We start from the raw sequence: 17,304 nt of genomic DNA, 5'->3' as shown, positions 1-17,304 counted from the left end.
TCCAAAAATATGTGGCTCATTGTCATGACCACTTCAGAAGTTGATTAGCATACTTTCCTTAATCTTCTGGAATTATGATTGGTCCTTGCATTGACCAGAATTCTTAAATCTTGAAAGGTATCCTTTAAAATCTAAACTTTTATTTGGGAAATTGCCTGCAAATATTCTTAACAAATTTTCATTAAAACATGTATAAACTTTACATTCTGTTCCATGTTAGTTAACTTGGTCATTAGCAAAATTGAGATTTCTATTTCACATGTTTCAGGAAACAGGGTCGCAGGAGATCCCTTTTTAAATGACTTAATTTACTACTGTTCAGCATGTGGTACAAACAACAGGTTCTATTGCTACAATAAAATTGAGAAGAATAATGGGATTATTTCAGCCCTTCAAAGTATAGGTGGAATTGAGGCTGGAAGGGAGAGGAGGAAGAAATCTTTATAAAGGATAAGCTCGCAGCATCCACAATAGTGGCTCTTGTGAACATTTTACCTTTTAAACAGACAATCTCTTTTCCATAGACAATGAAATATTTTAACATAATGAGGAGTATGATTGGGACACGATAATCTTCATTTGAAGAACTAGTCTGGAGCAAGGAAGACTCATATTTTCAAGTTTAAATCTGGCTTCATTTAGCAGCAATGTGACTCTGGGCAAGACACTTAACCATATTTGCCTCAGTTTCCTTATCAGTAAAATGAACTGATTTTCAGTTCAACCCCTCCTGTATTTTTGCCAAGAAAATGCCAGGGGGGGTCATGAAGAAGTAAACATGACTGAAATGGTTCAATAACAACTATTTAAAGAAGGATTAGATTTGTTAAGCTTAAACACAAAGGTCAGACAATTGGTGGAAACTTCCATAAAAAATAAGACTAATCATTAGTGAATTGGGCAGCATTAGAAGGTAAAGAAAGTATTTTCCTCCCCACTAGAGATCTTCAGGAAGACTAGATATTCACTCATCAGGAATTTTATAGAAGGGATTCTTTTCATATTTGAGTCACATTGCATTAACTAAGTCCCTTCCAAGTCTGAGATTCTGTGAATATATGTATATATTTATATTATAGTTTTTCATCAAATTTTATTGAGTATTTATTATTTGACAAAATCTTTTGGATTTGAAAGCGTGTGTTGACTTATAGAAAAATAATCTTCACTCCTAGGGGTGTCATTGCCTGGCTTTTGTTGATATTATAATCCTTCCCCAAGTGTGGAATGTGGCATAAACCAGGTTAAATATTTGATTTTGTTAGTATCATTTCTTAAGGTGATAAGGGCTTAAGGCAGTGATAAAAAGATGAAGAGAAAATAAAATATTTTAACTAGTTAAATTTTAGTCTCTTGGAATTCTAGTTTCAATTCTAGTTGCCTATCTTTTCTTTTTTCTCCAAAGATAAATTCTGCAGCCAAAGACTAAATATGAGGCACCCAATAGGAGTGACCTTAGAAGTCACTTAATATTCAATATTCAAAGGTTGATTAGGAAATTCACTTCAGTTCAAGTTGCCTTTTTTGGGCACCTTTACTATTCCCAGTAAATTAATGTAGTGTTACATCTAGGATGCAAGACAATCTGGGTTTAAGCCAAACAGCTGTATAACTCTAGGCAAGTAACTTAACCTTTCAGTGCCTCCGGGATAAATTAAAGATGATTTTCCATTTGCTATTTGTGGTAGGAGTTTCTGTACCTGGAATATTTCACACCAGGGAGATCAATGACCCATTATGTATGTATGTATGTATCTATCTATCTATCTATCTATTTATTTATCTATCTATCTATAACTGTCAGATGCTCATTGCCCAGGATTTGCCTTTTTATTTAATTTTTCAGTTGTACAGTAAGATTCTAGTCACTACCCCATAGACTTATACTATGTTTCATGGCATCAGATAAACTAATTCAGTCAGAAACATATGATAAATATGGGCCATACAACTTATGGGATTTTCTTGGAAAAGATATTAGAGTGGTTTGCCATTTTATTCTCAAGTGGATTAAGGGAAACAAAACTTAGGTGTCTTGAATAGGTTCGCACAGCTAGTAAATATCTAAAGTCAGATTTGAATTCAGGCCTTCTTGACTTTAGGCCAAGTGATCTATCCATTGAATCCATCTAGTTACTTCTGAGTGCTGTAGATATAAAAATGGAAGTTACTGTTTGAAAGTGAAAATTTCTCAAAGGATTGGAATTTTACTGGACAATTATTAATTCAGATTTATGTCTGCAGAAATATTTATAGATTTGTAATCTATAAATCTAGACTTATTAGATTTTTAATTAGACACATTCTTTTTGGAAATTACTAATCTTCCCATGTCCTTTTTCACATTTTATTTTACAATGTTCCCTTCTCCAGCATCCCCTACTTTTTTATGGCAATCTTAATGGAATGACCTGTGTTCTTTTAGAATCACAGGATAGAGAATTGGAGGAGACGTGAGAAATCATCAAATGAAATCCATTCCCCTCAGTTTGGAGATAAGAAAACTAAGGACAGAAGGGTTAGTTCATATCCAGAGTCATGCAAGTAATGAGATGCAAAGGCTGGATTTAAACCCAAATGCTGTAAATCTAAAGCTAGTGTTCCTGCTACTTAGACCCAAAACTATTATTTTATTCATATTATATGGATGAGAAAACTGAGGCTATGGTAGTTAAATAATATTCAAGGTCACATAGCTAGTAAGTGTTAAGTTGTTAGTTTCCTTACTCCAGACTCTGAACTTAAGTCTCTAGCCACTATACCATAGATCTTCTCCATGTTTCACAGCATCAGGTAATCCAGTCAAAAAACATGGTGTGATAAAGCAAGCAGAATTTTTAAAAATGCAATTCTTATTCCCACTTCTCTTTCCCTTCTACCCACTCCCCAGTTATTGTTGGTACAGGTTAGTCCAATCACATAAAGAAACTTTTTTTTTGGCAAAGCAACTTGGGTTAAGTGGCTTGCCTAGGGTCACACAGTTAGTAAGTTTAAGTGTCTGAGGCTAGATTCAAACTCAGGACCTCCTGACTTCAACTGGTGCCATCCATCTGCCCTGAGAACCACACTCTATATTCCAACCCCTATTGTTCTATTGTTCTCTCTTTTCTCAAAAATCTTACCCAATTTATACCTTTCCTATAAAGTGTAACTCTTTATTATATATTCAGTTGTATGTTTACTTTGTCCTTCCTACTAAAATATAAATTACTTGAGATTAAATACCATAGCTTTTTTTTTTTTTTAACCTATAGTATTCTCAACTCCTAGTGCAGTATTGAGTTTTTGTTGTATTGAAACATTCTAATATAGTAGAAAGAATGTTGGACTTGGAGTAAGCAGAAAACCTGAGTTCAAATCCTGACTTTATTTCTAAGAGTGTGACTGTGGGAAAAGTTTACTATTCTAAGACTTAATTTCATCATTTCTTTTTTGGTTTGTATTGTTCAATTGTGCCAGATCCTTCATAACCACTTTTGGGGTTTTCTTGGCAAAGATACTGTTATGATTTACCATTTCCTTCTCCAGCTCCTCTTAAAGATGAGGAAAGTGACAGACATAGTGAAGTGAGTTGCCCAGAGTCACACAGCTAGTATCTGAGGTTGTATTTTGAATTCAGGTTTTCCTGGGACTCTAGACTTAATGCTATACCTACTGTGCCACTTAGTTCCCTCATCATCCATAAAGGAAATTACTTTGTAAAGTTTAAATTTAATTAAAATAGGAATAATTATTATTATTTTGAGTCAAACTCCATGAATTGTAGTTGTTGGTTATTAGATTGCCCTGTTTCTATAAACAAATTGAAATTAGCCTGAACAAAGTTAGTTTCTAATTAATGGTCCTATTACAATTATAATGGGCAGGAGTTATATGAAAAGAGCAGATAGGTGAAGAAAATCTTAGTGTGAGGAAAATTCATCTTTCTGAATTAAAATCTGGTCTCAGACACTACCTGGGTGACTTGCCTCAGTTTTCCCATCTGTATAATGAGATGGAGAAGGAAATGACAAATTACTCCAGTATCTTTGTGGAAAAACCCCAAATGGAGTCATGAAGAATTGGACATAACTGAACAAATAGAAAAACAACAAAACTATGTTGAAATCATAATGCTTTCCCTCTGTTCTCTCCTTTCCTTCTACCCAGCAGTTGCTTAGAGAATTCCACGTGCAGCATCCTAACAAAGGGTTCTAGATAATAGGTGCTATGTGGACCTAATCAATACATCCTGTCTCTACTGTCAAAGTGAAATAGCAAGTGATTAATGAGTATGCTTATCCATGTAACTGTAGCTTGTTTCTTTTCTTTCTCATTGCTTTTCTTACTGCATCAATGCTGTTAACATCTCAATAAGAAGCACAAGATAAGCTCCAGTGTTACAAGAAATTTTCATTTGTATTTTTCTGCTTTATTAATATAAGCTAGCATGATGTGCATAGAATGCCCTAGCATAATTGTTTACATAAATACATGTATCTGCAGGCACTATTTCTAGGAATCTGTGTAATACAGATACAAGATTAATTTTTTAAAATGCCTTAAACATCAACTTGAAAATCAGAGTTAAAGTATAAGTAAATTAATTTAGACCAAGTTCATTATTATTCAGTATCATAGGAAGAACTCTAATGAACACAGGATATGTTTTTAATTGGAAAATGAATTAAACATGTATTGATTTCAGTTTTATGAAATGATATATATTAGGTCAGCAATAAATCCTTTTAAACTATTCAATGGAAATTAAGGTTAGGGCTAAGAACAGAATATTGTTGCCTGGCTGTGGGAGGAAAGTACAATTTACAAAGTCATCAATTAAGTTTTTATTGTTAAATCTATTATTAGAGACAATTGTTTATTTTATTATAAAGTGGTAGGTTTGACTTTCATTAAAGATTTGAGAGTAAGTATACAAGTATACAAGCATGTTAGAATTGTTTTCTGCGTTTCAACCCAGTGAAGGTTTTGAATTACTATTAATAGTACCAATACATGAAACAGGCCTAAACAAGCTTAAAATGGTAACAGATTATCTTCAAAAAGAATGTTATTCATACATCCAAAACCAGATTTTTCTGGATGTAGTATTTTTCACTTTAATATATATTTGATGCATGTAAGTGACTTTAATGTCAAATATATGTTTGTTATAGCAAAAAAATATTCTTAGCAATTCGTATTTAATGCGACAGTGAACTAATTTTTAAAAATGATGCCAGTTAAAACTTAATGTTGTATTTCTAGGAAAAAAACTGTCTGCCATAAAGGTCATATGCTCAAGATATGAGACTTATTTATTTGGTGATTTTTCATGAGAATTCATAAAGGAGGAGATCAGTGAATTGGGTTAATGTTGCCATTTTTTATAATTACAGCAATCTTGTTCCACCTTCCACAACTAACAATTTGCAATCTATTTATGCTTTAGGCATGAACTTTTGGAAGAAGCCCGAAGAAAGGGGTTACCTTTTGCCCAATGGGATGGACCCACAGTGGTTGCATGGCTAGAGGTAAGTAGGTGGATAAAGCAAAAAGACCCTCAAAGCCCAAGGTTACTTCAGGCGGAACAGAGGGGCTCTCCTGAAAAAATGTAGTGTCTATAATGCCCAGAAATTTACTGATATTGATGACAGAAGTTTCTATTTGCTTTGATGTTTCTTGATATTTTGTATTCACATCTTACTCTGAGACATCAAAAAGTTCTTCCTCTCTTTGTCCCTGGGCTTGATATAATGAAGGAAGACTACATTTGTAGGAGTAGAGGGCCCTCGACAATTATTTATTTATGTTGTTATTGTTCAGTTGTTTTTGTCATGTCTGATTCTTCATGACCCTATCTGGGAGTTTCTTGGCAAAGATGCCAGTTATTTGCTATTTCCTCCTCCAGATTTTCTGTATGGCCTTAAGCAAATTGTTTCATTTTTTTCCTGGGTCTCTACTTCCTCGTGTCTAAAATGAGGTTGTTGGACCAAGTTATCATTAAAGTCCCTGAAATTCTATGCTAAGAAAGAACCCATGGAAAGGCAGTCGAGTCAAAGATATTTTCTTCAATCCGTATCCCATGGACCAACAGGACAATTACAAGTAACTGTCATTTATCATCAAATGATATCTTCTCCAAAATCTTTCTCCTTATTCGTCTATAATACTGGAGAACTGCATCTATGCCTAGAACTAAATTCTTTTCTACTGCTAAGTTTAACAACCTTGCTTGCACACAAATTCACCAGTGCTGATCCAAAGTAAGATACTGGCTCTTTCTCTTGGAAATGTCTATTGCCTTCTGACCCCTATTGCTACACTGACTTGTCTTCCTGAGTGGGGTGTCATCAGTCTATCACAATTGATTTTACTAAGCCTAGGATTCATTTTAATATGCCTCATAAAAATATTTTGGTATCTCCCTTCTAACCATTTTTTTGCCATTGGATAGATCATTTTCCTCTCTGTGCTTTGTGGTACTCTCTTTACCTTAAAAACTTAAGAGATTAGTATGTGTATGTGTGTGTGATATGTGGTATATATGTATACACATGTATATATGTGTGTATGTATGATATTGAAAGATAGAGACAGAGACAGAAAGAAAAAGAGAGACCAACTCACAAAGAGAGACAGGGTGGAGAGACAGACGACAGAGAGAGAGAGAGAGAGAGAGAGAGAGAGAGAGAGAGAGAAGAGAGAGAATCAAGTTTCACTTTTTGTTCATACTTTCCTGTGTCCATCAGCAAATGTTTTCATGTCTGTGATCAAAAATTTTCTTACTTTTTAAATTGGTCATTGAAGTTAATAGATTTAAAATCAATTACCTGACAGCATATTTGACCAGATAAGCCTCAAAAGAATGATAATGGTTCCTTTAGATTTTTTCCCTTTTATTTCTATTTCATTATGATTAATAATTTCTCAGCTTGCCAGTGAGAAGACTGTTATTTGGGAAGATGAGTGAATCCTTGAGTATAAAAGTATTCTACCATCAACTGACATTAATGTGCTGAGAAATGACAGGCAGCACAGTTTGCAGTAATTAAACCTACCTTGAGCATCTGGGAATTGGCCTATAATTGCTTCATGATGTGTCTCAAATCATAAAATTGAACAAGCAGGATGAATGAGCTAAGTAATATACTGAGTGAGTGTTCTTAACTTTTCACCCCAATATCCATGAGTACAAATTCTGTTGTGAATGACATGTGTAAGTGAATTCTAGGTTGGCTGTAATTCATCCATGTCAAAAATATTCAAAGGATACTCAGGAGAGGCATTTATGAAAAGGTATAACCATCTATGATATAAGTATTTATTGCTGTGCTTCATCAGTCAGATCAAACTCACCGATTTAGGGACCCAATGATAGAATTGCCAAGAGCCAAATCAGGCAGTTTTGATTTGATGAGTAAGCCTGTTAACATTATAGAATGCAGAAGGTAAAGGAGAAAGAGGGGTCAGCAATAGGGAAAGAGATGGAAGGATTGCTTAGGATATAGTTATTTTTAATATTTTATTTAAATAATGATTTTCTCTTCCTTCCATCATGTCCCATCCCCACTATTAGAGAAAAAAGGGAATGGAGTAGTGAGAAAACTTACAACAAATAAGCAAATAAATCAAGTAAAGCAATTGACCATGTCCAAAAATTCTGCCTCATTACGTACATCTTCTTGCCAGCATGTGGTTTAATTCCATTCTATCACTTAGGATAGAATTATAAAGGAAGGACAAGAGTTAGAAAATGCACGTTACAACTATGGTTCTGTCCTTTGTTGCCTTTGCCACCTGAGACTCAATTTCTTCATCTTTCATATTGGAATAGAATGTCTAAAGCACCTTCTAATTCTAAATATATGTTGGAATCTGACATCCTAAATTTTAGACTAAGTCTCCTGGTTCTCAACTGATTTTTTAAAAATGAACATTCATTTTTTCTCTTTATTTTTCCCTCTTCTTTGTTGAATAATAAAAGCCAATAAGTCAAAAGAAATTCCCTCATGATATGGATAATCAAGCAAACAAAAAACACTATTGGCAACATCCAAAAATATATGTCTTATCCTGTGTACCATCATCTTTGGTAGGAAGTGAGTATATTGGCTGATCTTTGAATACCTGAAATTATGGTTTGTCATCACACAGAGTTCTAAAATCTTCCGAAGTTGTTTTTCTTTATAAGGTCATTATCAAAATAGATATTATGTCCCTGCTTCTGATCACTTTACTTTGCTTCACTTCATAGAGGTCTTTTCAGTTTTCTCTAAAACTTTCTAGTTCTGATGGTACCATATCAATTAATTACATTTTCATCACTTTCTAAATTCCTTATTTACTTTAATCATCCAAAATTATGTAACATCTTGCAAACACCAAAAGTTTATATTTTAGCAAAATGTGTATGTTTTGTGCCCAGTTTTCTCATGAATTCTCATTAATAAATGAGGCAGCATCTCCCACTTTAAAATAGACATTCAAAAGCCTGATTTAACTCTTCTATGTGCAATAGATGCTCATGTATTTCATCTTCTTGATAGTAGGTTAAATAGGGGCAGCTAGATGGTGCAGTGGATAGAACACCAGCCCTGAAGTCAGGAAGACCTAAGTTCAAATCTGGCTTCAGACACTTAACACTTCCTAGTTATGTGACCCTGGGCAAGTCACTTAGCCCCAATTGCCTTAGCAAAAAAAAAAAAAAAAAAAGATACTAGGTTAAATACTTTTGTCCTAACAATAATTTCTGTACTTAATAGAATGTAAGTTCCTTGAGGACAAAGATTGTTCAATTTTTGTCTTTGTATTTCTAAGGTCTAGCTGAGTGCCCAAGAGGTAGCAAATAATTAATATTTGTTGACTAATTAATTGATTTCCCTTCCCTTCCCTATCACTGGAGTTAATTTACATCAAGGATTTCATTCTTCCTGATGAGTAAGGCTTGGGGGGTTATTTCCATTCTTCCCTTCCTCATTTTAATTATAGTGCAAGATATAAATCATAAGACCTTAAAAAGTTTGAAGTGTTGATTGTAAAATACTTTCTTGGAATAATTGTTTTAAGGGCATAAAATAAAATATGACTGCATATGAAACCAATTATAGAGAAATACAATTATAGCAATATTAGAAGTAAAATAGTTTTCATCTACTATGTAAAAAACTCCTGCTGAAGGATTCACTAAATCCAACTTCATTTTATAGATGTAGAAACTGAATCCCAGAATCATTAAATGATTTTCCCAGATCACCTGTATATAAAGACAGAATTCCTAAATATAGATATTATATTCCTTTCACTAGACCATACTGCTTTGTTATCTTATGTTTTCTATTAATGTCAGTTTTACAAACATTATGTCAATGTAGGCCCTTATTCTTATAATTTTATTGTGTTGTTAATCTGATGAATTTCCATGCTTATACAGAGATCCAAGATACGCAGGAAGAAGATTTTAAAGCAAAAGAATCATTTATTCAAACTAGTTTTGGAGGAGCTAAATTAAAAGAGAAATTTGGATGCCAGTAATTATTAATTTCATCCTTTACCTTATCCCCATAGCTGTGGTTGGGAATGCCTGCTTGGTATGTTGCAGCTTGCCGGGCCAATGTCAAGAGCGGTGCTATCATGTCTGCTCTGTCAGACACAGAAATCCAGAGAGAAATAGGAATCAGCAATCCTCTGCATCGCCTGAAACTCCGATTAGCAATCCAGGAGATGGTTTCCCTAACAAGCCCCTCTGCTCCCCCTACATCTAGAACGGTGAGTCACTTTCCACTTGTCTCCTCTCCTACTCCAGTGTTAAACAGTGATGGCATTTTGAAGTCTGCTCTGGGAAACTATGGCAACACACCTTCCAAATTAGTATGAATTATTCTGAAGAAATGAAGCTTGCTCTTCATTAACCTTGCCACTGCTTGTAATAAGTTTTCCTGTGTAGAGCTGTCTTTCCTATCAGACTGGAAAGGTCCATTTATCATCTGAGTATTCTACCATGTTTTAAGAATGACTAAGAAAATTTTTTAAAGATCTAGGCATTTGAATAAGCATCCAAAAATTTAGATTATTAACTGAGATATTTATTTTTCTTTTACATAATCCAAATGGAGCACTCTCTGTGTGTGTGTGTGTGTGTGTGTGTATGTGTGTGTGTAATATTGTTCTAAGGCTGATTCTTTCTTCCAAACAGGTGAGGAATCCTTTAAATATCCTATTTCTCACTTAAGTAGTTTTCCTAAGGATGACTAAAGATTTAATTTTTCATGAATGCTAGGTTGGATAATTTCCCTTCATAATCTATTTTAAAATTTTTCTTCTTTAGTTTCTAAACGCCCTTCATGTTTCCATATATTCCCAAAATACAGTATGCATTTCAGTATGGTCAAATATCAAAGAAATAATTAGACCTCAGAATTTACTTAGAGGGGCTTACCCAGTATCATAGTTGAATTTGGAGCTGAAGTCATTGGATTATAGATAAAAGCACTGGAAAGAATTTCAGAATCTATCTAGTCCAACTTTTTCATTTTACAAACAAGGGTAAGAAGGTACAAAAAAGGTCAGTAATTTATCTAAGGTCCTCTCAGGTAGTTCATTCAGGTAGTATCAGAGGGAGAATTAACTTCTTTCCACAGCATTACATTTGGAATACCACATTTGTGTCTTTACATCTCAGTAACAGTGAGCAAGACTTTTAACCTTTCTGTTCCTCACTTTTTTCATCTTTTAAATGGAGAAATTAACTTTCAGGGAAATTATGAAGCTCAAAAGAGACCATATTTATGAAGGATTTTGCAACCCTTAAAATTCTCTATAAAGTTATATAGGACTTTATAAAATTACTTTATATATACATATATATATATAACTATATATATAAAACTTCATATAGGACTATATAAAGAAATTATTGTTATTATTTTACTATTATAAAAGTTGGTCATCTGTTTTAAGAATTGCTTCAACTATATACTTCACTTTACTTGGAAAGACTGGAAGACAACTGAAGTCAATTATTTAACCTGGTCCTTTGCAAACCACCACTTAAATGAACCCAGACTTTTTTGTGAGCATCTAAAGCAAAAGAAGTTTTCCATGGTGTAACCTAATATTTGTCTGAGAGTTCCCAAAATTTTCATTATTGAGGGTCTAAATTAAGGTATTGGTTCAACAAATTTGTAGACCAAGATTGGATTAAACTAATTTTCTGTTTAGTAATCAGTGAAGGGCACTTTGAACAAACATTAAGTAAAGTAACTCAGGCAAATCATGGGGTCATTGGGTGGAAAGAAGAGAGTGACAGCTGAGTGAGTATAGTTGGCACTCCTAAGACATTCTGTAAAATCCATTTCTTCCAAATGATTTAATATTTCAAATATTCAGGCTGACATTTGATGGGAAAAGTTTTATATTTGTTAAAAGGAATATGACTTATATAAGCCAAGAAAAAAAACAACTTTCTATGCCTTCTCATTTCTAGGAAACTTTTCTTTTGGTTTTATCTTGAAAGAACTGGAATTCAAGTACATGATGAAATTTCAGGATGGTCAGGAGCAAAGAATCTGACATATTCTTTCTGTCATTTTAATATGTAAACTTGAGGGAAGGAACCATTTTAATTTTTGTTTAATAACCAAAGTCAAAATGATGTCTGAAATAAAGCAAATGCTTAATAAATATTTATTCAATTAAACAAAATCATCATCTGGGATTAGTTTTGAGCTAAATTTTTTTATCTTATAAAAATTGAAACTATTTTCTGTTTCAGTGTTATTATTCTGGTCAATTGTATGAGCATGCTAAGCAGAGAGTAAGTGTTTTTAATTAGATTATTCATGAGACTGTCAAGGTCAGAAATATAAGGATATAGGAATCCTGGTAATTTGGGTTGACAACACCTTTAATCTTCAAATCCTACAGGGCTGATCACTTTTAAGAACTGAAAAGATCAAGAAACTGAATTGTTGTAGAGTGAGCAATGGCTGTGGTATTTACTAGGATATCACATAGAGTTTGGGGAATATCTCAGGATTTCTAGAAAATTGACAATAAAATTAATCTCTTGAAAAATGAATTCTGGTTGCAAACTTATCTATAATTTGTCCTATTCACCTAATTCACTTAAATTTATATGAATTTATATGAACTACAAAACATTTTTATTATAAAAATGTATATTAATAGAAGATTGCTTTAAAAACCAACAAAGTTAATAGAATTCTGCATATTAAGTAGAATATTTTTCAATGTCGTTCAATTCTTGTTGGACATTTGGCAGAATAAAGTGAATAAAGTGGAGCTGAAGTCAAACCTAAATTTAAATCCATTTCAGACTCTTGTTAGCTATGTGACCCTAAAGCAAATTTTTTAGCTTTTCTTGGCTTTGAACATGACCAAAATATGACAAAATAAAGAAAAAAATTGTATTTTCTTAGAAAAATATTTAAGCAAAATATAGATAACTTAAAACCATATCTTTATTGATTTTTTTCATTCAAAACATATTAATAGTGGGTAGTTTGTTATGCTTGTTCAGTTGTTTGCTTCAAATATTTTACTTTTCATGACCTCATTTGGAGTTTCCTTGGCAAAGATATTGGAACAATTTGCCATTCCCTTCTCCAGCTTATTTTACAATGAGGCAACTGAAGCAAATAGGGTTAAGTGACTTGCTCAGAGTTACACAGCAAAAATTGTGTCCAGATTTGAACTTAAGTAGATGAGTTTTTCTGACTCCAGGCCTGGAACTCTATCCATTGGACCACCAAGCTGTGTATTTACAAAAATAGCCAAAGGAAGAAATGATCAAAATGAAGTCATGTGTGTTTGATGCCATGACTTTAGCAAATTCATATTCTTTTTTCTAGTAACAGTATTCATAATTAACATTATTTTCTGTAACACAACAGAAGATTTTATGCTATAACTTGTCATAAAAGTCCTTCTCAGAATATCTAGCACAATGGGTCAATTCTCTGTTGCTCCTGAAAAAAAATAGAGATTTTTCTTGTTCTTGTTTTGCAATTTGTTTTTTTTTTTTTGGTTTTTTTTTTGTTTTTTTTTTTTTTTGTTTTTTTTTGTTTTTTTACCATTTTCTGGAGAAGTAGCTGTGCCATAATGTAGAGACAGCAGGCTTTGGGACCAAAAAGACTTACATTCTAATCTGACCTCTATATTTACTGAATGTGTGTACTTAGCCAAAGCACCTAGCTGTGTTTATAAGAGAAATTCATAGAGCAACTCTTAAGTTGAAGAGAAGGTGGCAATCTACATTGATAGATGGAGTTTTCTCATCTGGAAATTCCCTATGTTAATGAAATCACAGGTCCAGTCCTTATTCTTTCCTTTTCCTGATTAATAATAACAGAATGTTGATTATGAGTCTACTTATAATAAATGGTATACCTCCTATTGCTTAATCTTCTTAAAACATAAAAGATTTTTAAAAGCTATGAGGACTTCTGTCATATTGTGCTCACTCTAAGAGGCAAGAACATAGCTATGTTGATGGTGATGCTATCCGCTGTTGACTTACAGTGATGCTGCCTTTCTTCTTTACTACTGCTTACCTAATGTGGATTCTACCTACTTCCCTGTGGGCCTTGTCCTTAGCCCTCAGGCAATGTTTGGGTGACCCATGAAGAAATGGAAAACCTTGCAGCTCCAGCCAAAACGGTCAGTACTCTTGATTTCATTCCAACTTAAAACAAACAAGCAAACAAAAACATGTTTATATTAATAGTTTTAAGAATCACAAACCATAAGAATTATCATAGGAAAATATATAATGGCTATGATCACTTCTTTTTTCTATTTTTTCTCCTCTTTCCCATGATTTTTCCTTTTTGTTCTGATTTTTCCTTCCCAACATGATTCATAAAGGAATGTGTAAAAAACAGTTTATATACATGTATAATTAGAAAAAATAAAATAATTAATAAAGGGAAAAAAGGAAATTATAGAATGTTTAAAAATCACCTTGAATGAATTAATTATAACAGTTTTAATCATGTCCAACATTGGCAACTGATTCATTAGGAACTGGGCCATGTTAGCCTTTTGTATAAAAAAGGGGCTTCAGAGTATGTTTTTAACATAGGATATATGAAATATTCATGTTGTTTCTCTTATTTGGTCATCTCAGTTATATTTATAATATTGGTGTGAAACATGCCATCTGGTAGCTTTCTATTTTAACTAATTATTCTTGCTAAGACACTGCTTAGCTTAATTGTTTCAAGTATGTTAAAGGGACTGGAAGAGTCGTTGGTACCCTCTGCATTATGGCTTCCTGGCAGCAAGGCCCTGATAGTATTGTTTTGATGACAGTTGTTTTCTAGAATCAGTATAAAGGTTTTGTTTCACTTGTTCTTAAATTGCATAGTAACTCATGGCTGAATTATTTAGAACACAGTTTGCAAATGGAGTTTTATGTATATTAATTTCACCGCAAAAGATATCAAAGGTGGGATAGTCATAATTGTTTTTCAACAACTGAATATCTTTTTAATTTAAAGAACAATTTAGCACACACTATCTTAATACCCGATATATGTATGATGTTCAGGGAAAAAATATTATTATGAATAATAGAGTTTTTTTTATATTAGATGAGTTTGAAAGTAAAGTGTTTCTTTCACTATATGAGATATTAAATATCTCAATTAAAATTGTTCAAATTTAGCATTTTCTTATGAATGCTAATTTTTCCAAATTCCTTAGTAATCAAATATTAAAAGACGTTTTCATCAGAAATGGTCACAAAAATTTAGAAATGATAAAAACAAATTTTCCAAATTTTGGTTTTTGTGGGTGTAAAAAATATGCTTAAAAAAACTAACTGCTAAAAATTCCTTCTAACTGGCCACTGTGATTGTGAGAAGCAAATCTGCATTGATAATAATGTATGTGCTCATTAGAATTGTTAAATTTTTCATAACTACCATGATTATTGAATTTCCCATCCCTGGACTAACTTGATGTCTTTTATTTTTCCTGGCTTTATTAATGACTACATGCTCCTTCTGCTAATACAGAAAGAATCTGAGGAAGGAAGCTGGGCCCAGGTATGAATTTATTATGTTCAAATTTATTTGGCATAAGCATTTGTTTACTCATAGTAATTCATATGAATTAGCAAGCAACAAGGACAAGAAGCCATGTTAGCCTTTTTTTTTTTTAGCATCATAAACATTGTAAGATATTGAATTCATTTTACATGTTTAAAATGGCAGCACATATATTTTAAAATATCCCCTCATTGCAAGCAGATACATTTACCAAACCATATTATTCTAAAAGGAAAATAAATCAACTATGATACAATTAGTATTTTTCAGTCATAAGACAACTTCTAAGTGACCAACACCTCTAAAGTACTTTCCTATCTAATATTTTAGCACAGGATATCAATTTACAGAGTTTATTTGTTCATTTTGACATCAGGGATTCAATGAATGCTAGCAAACCCTATATTCTTTCTCCAGCTCAGTCTGTTCAACACTGGAAGTAGACTGAGGGAATGGGTTGTGAAGCAGTCATATAGTAATGGACTTTTGGGAAATTCACATTGGAATTGTGATGTGATCATCATTGATGCTATATGTTCTATGTAAGCTCACATTGGTCACAGAACTACACAATTAGCCAACCATTAGACAGTCATCTAAGCCAGTAAACCTGACTTTAGATCATCCATGTTCTGTTTGTTCAAAGAGAACTTGGATGTCCAGTGTAAATCAAACAATTAGTATGCATATTGTTTTTAAAAAAATAGATGGATATGTTTATGTATTTATTATATACATATATAGGTATTGAATGAATGAGTTTACATGTGTATGTATTTATGTACATGCATATATATATCTGTATGTTTATATACATTTATATAATACAGAAATTTTCAGTACTCATTTAATACTTAACACATATGAGGGAGGAACACATGCTCCTTTTGTTTTTGGTATAGACTAATGACAATAGACAATGTAAAAAAAAGAAGGTAGCATGGTATAGAAAAAAGAGTACTGATTCTGGAATCAGAAATCTGGATTTAAATATTGCTTCTGCATGACATAGGTGAATTTAGGCAAGTTACTTGATCTCCCAGTTCCTGTATTTTTCATCTATAAAACAATCCTTCCACCTTTAGATCTAGGATCCAATAGTTTCCATTCTACATCTCTGACATCATGACCTTGTCTTCTTTCCTGGATTCTCATCCTACTGCCACCCCTTAATCTGGTGCCCCCAAGAGATTCTTCTCTTTTCTTTCCTTTGGAAATTCTGCCTCTTCATTTCTCGGCATTGATTCTCTGATTTATAACTCCGTCCCAACATTCCACTGATAATCCAAATGCAACTGAATCTTCATTGCCTACTTATTTTATTTATTCTAATTATTCTGCTTCCATTAATGATATCATTATCACTGTGTTCCCTGTCACCTAAGGTCATTATTACTTTGAAATCATTTTTGAGTATCTGTTTTCTGATTTCTGCTGATTCTATCTTTGCAATCATATTTATCCCATTCTTTATATTATCCCCATAACTACAACTAGTTAAAACCCTCATTACATCTTGTCTGAACTATTGTAGTAAGACAGACTAGTCTTTCTGCTTTCATTCTAATCCTTCCCCAATCTCTCCTGACATTGTTGTCCAATGACTAAAGAATAAACGTAAGATTTTTTCATTTAAGGCCCTTTGCAGACTGAATCCACCCCACCTTTCTAACTCTATTTCATTTTTCCTATATTTATTATTTTTGGGGCAGCTAGGTGGCATAGTGGATAAAGCACAGGGCCTGGAGTCAGGAAAATTCATCCTACTGAATTCAAATCTAACCTCAGACACTAACTATGTGACTCCTAAGCAAGTCATTTATCCCTAGTTGACTCAGTTTCCTTATCTGTAAAATAAGCTGGAGAAGGAAATAGCAAACCATTTTAGTATTTTTCCCAAGAAAACTCCAAATGAAGTTGAGAAAAATTGGACACAACTGAAAACGAATAAGCAACAGCCTTCTATATTTTAAACTAAAATCTACTTTTCATCTTCCATTCTTATTCTCCTCTATTTTGTCTTAATTTCTTTGCTAGCAGTGCCTGAAGTGAAATCCTTCCTATGCCATGGGCTTCCATTGCAATCTGATACCTCCCTTCATTCAAGTTTTTCTCTTCCCTCAAATTAGTGTTCTATCTCACCTCCTCCTTTATATTTCTCTCCTCCTCCTTTCTGTCAGTATTCTCTGTGCATTTCATCATCTTCTCATTTCATTGAAAGTTTCTTAAAATTAGGGCCTTCCTGAGTCAT

General features: G+C 33.0%; 1 protein-coding gene across 8 annotated transcripts in view; it reads left to right on the top strand.

Annotated features, from left to right (window-relative positions):
- Positions 1–17,304, top strand: part of PPFIA2 (PTPRF interacting protein alpha 2) — a 668,498-nt gene that overhangs the window by 628,239 nt on the left and 22,955 nt on the right. For all 8 annotated transcript variants that reach the window (XM_051962865.1, XM_051962864.1, XM_051962862.1 and 5 more), the window contains 4 exons: positions 5,432–5,513; positions 9,547–9,747; positions 13,597–13,659; positions 15,021–15,050. In XM_051962865.1, coding sequence (XP_051818825.1) covers positions 5,432–5,513; positions 9,547–9,747; positions 13,597–13,659; positions 15,021–15,050 — 376 coding nt within the window. The remainder of the gene's footprint in view (positions 1–5,431; positions 5,514–9,546; positions 9,748–13,596; positions 13,660–15,020; positions 15,051–17,304) is intronic.

This window comes from Antechinus flavipes, chromosome 5 (genome assembly GCF_016432865.1).
Source record: "Antechinus flavipes isolate AdamAnt ecotype Samford, QLD, Australia chromosome 5, AdamAnt_v2, whole genome shotgun sequence".
Lineage (NCBI taxonomy): Eukaryota > Metazoa > Chordata > Mammalia > Dasyuromorphia > Dasyuridae > Antechinus > Antechinus flavipes.
This window is presented reverse-complemented; position numbering and strand designations above follow the sequence as displayed.